The 3885-nt window shown below is 42.4% G+C and overlaps 1 protein-coding gene across 1 annotated transcript; it reads right to left on the bottom strand.

Moving 5' to 3' along the window:
• Positions 1-1026: 1026 nt before the first annotated feature.
• LOC126066854 (40S ribosomal protein SA-like) lies at positions 1027-3584 on the bottom strand. The gene is given in 3 exon segments (XM_049868273.1): positions 1027-1112; positions 1115-1874; positions 3576-3584. Coding segments are annotated over 3 exon segments (855 nt in total).
• Positions 3585-3885: the final 301 nt, after the last annotated feature.

The following is a 3885-nucleotide window of genomic DNA, read 5'->3' as shown; positions in this document are numbered from 1 at the left end:
AAATGAAAATAAAGTTATTAAAAAAATACGATGGAATACAAATTATCATAGCAATTGAAAATTCAGAAAAAGTGAAGGAAGCTAGAATTAATTAAAGGGGTAGCTAATGGTCTTCAAGGAGCCCTGGTGGCACAGTGGCTAAGAGCTTGGCTGCTAACAAAAATGTTCAGCAGTTCGTCTCCACCAGCTGCTCCTTGGAAACCCTATGGTGCAGCTCTACTCTGTCCCACACAGGGGCACTCTTGGTCAGACTCAACTCGATAGCAGTGGGGTATGGGTTAATGGTCTCCAGTGCTTGAAAAAATACCCTTGGCAAAATTTAAATGGCACAGAATTACGTTACCTATTACATGACTCAAAGCATAATGAATGTTGCTGTTGTTAGCTGCCTTGGAGGCGGCTCCAACTCAGAGCAACTCTATGTACAACGGAATGAAACACTTCCCAGTCCTGCATGAGCATCACAATCATCTTTATACTTGAGCCCATTGCTGTAGCAACTGTGTCAATCCATCTCATCGAGGATCTTCCTCTTTCTTGCTGACCCTCTACTTTACTAAACACGATGCCTTTCTCTGGGGATTGGTCCATCCTCATAAAATATCCAAAGTGCATGGTACAAAGTCTGCCATTCTCACTTCCAAGGCCCGTTCTGGCTGTACTTCTCCCAAGACAGATTTGTTCATTCTTCTGGCTGTCCGTGGTATGTTTAATATTCTTCACCAACACCATAATTCAAAGGTGTCAATTCGTCAATTCTTCTTTGGTCTTCTTTATTCATTGTTCAGTTTTCACATGCATATGAGGCAGTTGAAAATACCATGACTTGAGTCAGGCACACCTTAGTTGTCAAAGTGACATCTTTGATTTTTAACACTTTAAAGAGGTCTTTTGCAGCAAATTTGCCCAATGCAATACACTCTTTGATCTCTTTTTCAAGAAACTGATGTTTATTTTTCTGTTGACCTTATTTGTGTTTTCTAAGAAACTGTGGAAGCACAGTTTAAGACGATTTAGTGGTTGTCCTTACCTACTAAGTGCCTGGGCAGTGGGGGCTGCAGACCAGTCTGCAGGTGCAGGCTGAGAACTCTAGTCTTCTGTAGGGAATTGCTGTCTGTGACCTCAGGCTGAGCAGCAGTAAATCCAGGAGCAGGAGAAGTCCATTCATCCTGAAATTCTTCCTTGGTCATGTCATTTTGAGTAGTGGCCTGCTCTTCCTTTTTGATCTCTTCTGGATCTCTGTAAAAGTAGAGGTGAGGTATGACCTCCCACAGATGCTCCTGGGAGATGGTGCCATGCATGTGCAGAAACTCCAGGGCCAGCATATACCACATCAGACCCACCGAGTGAGGTCCCTTGTTGCATAGGATGGCAATGCCCACAGAGTGGAGAGGAGAATCTGTGTTACGCACAACAATGGTGGGCAGGTTCATGCAAGAGAGCTCTGTGTGAGGCTGGTGGTCAGCTTTGGGATAAGTGACCGCTAAAAGGCACAGCTTCTGGAAGGCTGCTTGGATTTCGTGACTGAAGGTTCCAGGGGTGAAGCATGCAGCAATAGGAGTGGCTCCAGTGGCAGCAGCAAACTTCAGCACAGTCTGCTGGCCTGTATTCCTGGAGGATATGACACAGACATCAGCCAGCTTTTCAGTGGCAACAATGGCCATCCAAGCTGCCAACAGAAGCTTCTCCCAGGTCCTCTTCAGTGTTGTGATGAAGATGTCATCACTTTCCCTTTTATAGATGTACTGTTCCATTTGGAAGTCAAGTTTGACACCACCTAAGTGGGTTCCTGCTGCAGAGAATTTGAGGACATCCTCCTCCTTCATCTGCAGGACATCAAGGCCTCTGGATATTGTGAAAGTTTCCCTTTTAAGCTACGATGGAAACCCAGGACAACGCCATATGGACCCTTCTCTGGATAGTGTGGAAAGCACATTGTTTGACCTTTTGACTGCTCCTTTCATGGGCACTGATTGTGAATTCCAGTAAAATGAAATCCTTGACAATCTCAATACTTTCTCCATTTGTCATAATGTTGCTTATTGGTCCAGTTGTGAGGACTTCTGTTTTCTTTATATGGAAGTTCAATCCATACTGAAGGCCATAGTCTTTGATCTTCATCAGTAGATGCATCAAGTCCTCTTTGCTTTCAGCAAGCAAGGTTGTGTCATCTGTCTGCAGGTTGTAAGTAACTCTTTCCCCAATCCTGATGCAATGTCCTTCTTCATATAGTCTAGCTTCTCAGATTATTTGCTCAGCATACCGACTGAATAAGTATGACAAAAAGATACAACCTTAAGACACTTTTCCTGATCTTAAACCTCGCAGTATCCACGTATTCTGTTCTAATGATGGTCTCTTGGTCTATGTCCAGATTCTTCATGAGCGCAATTCAGTGTTCTGGAATTCCCATTCTTTGCAACGCTATCCATAATTTGTTGTGATCCACACGAATGTCTTTGCATAGTCAATAAAATACAGGTAAACATCTTTCCTGTATTCTCTGCTTTCAGCCAAGATATATCTGACACTAGCAGTGATATCCCTTGTTCCATGTCCTCTTCAGAATCCTGCTTGAATTTTTGGCAGCTCCTGTCCATGTACTGCTGCAACCACTTTTGAATGACCTTCAGCAAAGTTTTACTTGTGTATGATATTGATGATATTGTTCAATAATTTCCACATTCTGTTGGATCACCTTTCTTTGGAATGGGCACAGACATGGATCTCTTCCAGTCTGTTGGCCAAGTAGCTGTCTTCCGAATTTCTTGGCATAGATGAGTGAGCACCTCCAGCACTGCATCCATTTGTTGAAATATCTCAACTGGTATTTTGTCAATTCCTGAAGCCTTGTTTTTCTCCAGTGCCTTCAGTGCAGCTTGGACTTTTTCATTCAGTACCATCGGTTCCTATGCTGCCTGCTGAAATGGTTGAACATCCACCAATTCTCTTTGGTACAGTGACTCTGTGTGTTCCTCCCATCTTTTAATGCTTCCTACATCATTTAATATTTTCCCCATAGAATCCTTCAATAGTGCAACTCAAGGCTTGAATTTTTCCTTCAATTCTTTAAGCTTGAGAAATGCTGAGTGTGTTCTTCCCTTTTGGTTTTCTACCTCCAGGTCTTTGCACATTTCATTATATTTTACCTTGTCTCCTTGAGTTGCCCTTTGAAATCTTCTGTTCAACGCTTTTACTTCATCATTTCTTCTGTTCACTTTACTACTCTACATTCAAGAGCTACTCTTCTTCAAGAGCAAGTTTCAGAGTCTTCTGACATCCATTTTGGTCTTTTCTTTCTTTCCTGTCTTTTTAACCACCTTTAGCTTTCTTCATGTACGATGTCTTTGATGTCACTCCACCATTAATCTGCTCTTCTGTCATTAGTGTTCAATGTGTAACTTACATAATCATAACATAAAAAATGTAGTATGTGGTTGTTGAGTTGATGCCTTTGACTTATGGTTTTGGAGAAGAAAAAGTAGAATATACCGTGGATTTCCAGAAGAACAAACAAATCCGTCTTGGAAGAATGCTCCTTAGAAGGAAGGATGGTGAGACTTCATCTTCCATACTTTAGCCATGTTATCAGGAGGGACCAGTCCCTGGAGAAGGGCATCATGCTTGGTAAAGTAGAAAGTCAGTGAAAAACAAAGATGGATGACCCTCAGTGAGATAGACTGACACGGTGGCTGCAACAATGAGCTCGAACATCGCAACAATTGTGAGGATAGTGCAGGACTGGGGAGTGTTTTGTTCTTTGTACATAGGGTTGCTATGAATCAGAACCAACTTGATAGCACCGAACATATTGTTGTTGTCTGAAGCACCTCTGGGTGGGTTTAAATTGCCACCCTTTTAGCTAGTAGTCGAACACTTTACCAT

The sequence above is a fragment of the Elephas maximus genome, chromosome 2 (assembly GCF_024166365.1).
Source record: "Elephas maximus indicus isolate mEleMax1 chromosome 2, mEleMax1 primary haplotype, whole genome shotgun sequence".
Classification (NCBI taxonomy): Eukaryota; Metazoa; Chordata; class Mammalia; order Proboscidea; family Elephantidae; genus Elephas; species Elephas maximus.
This window is presented reverse-complemented; position numbering and strand designations above follow the sequence as displayed.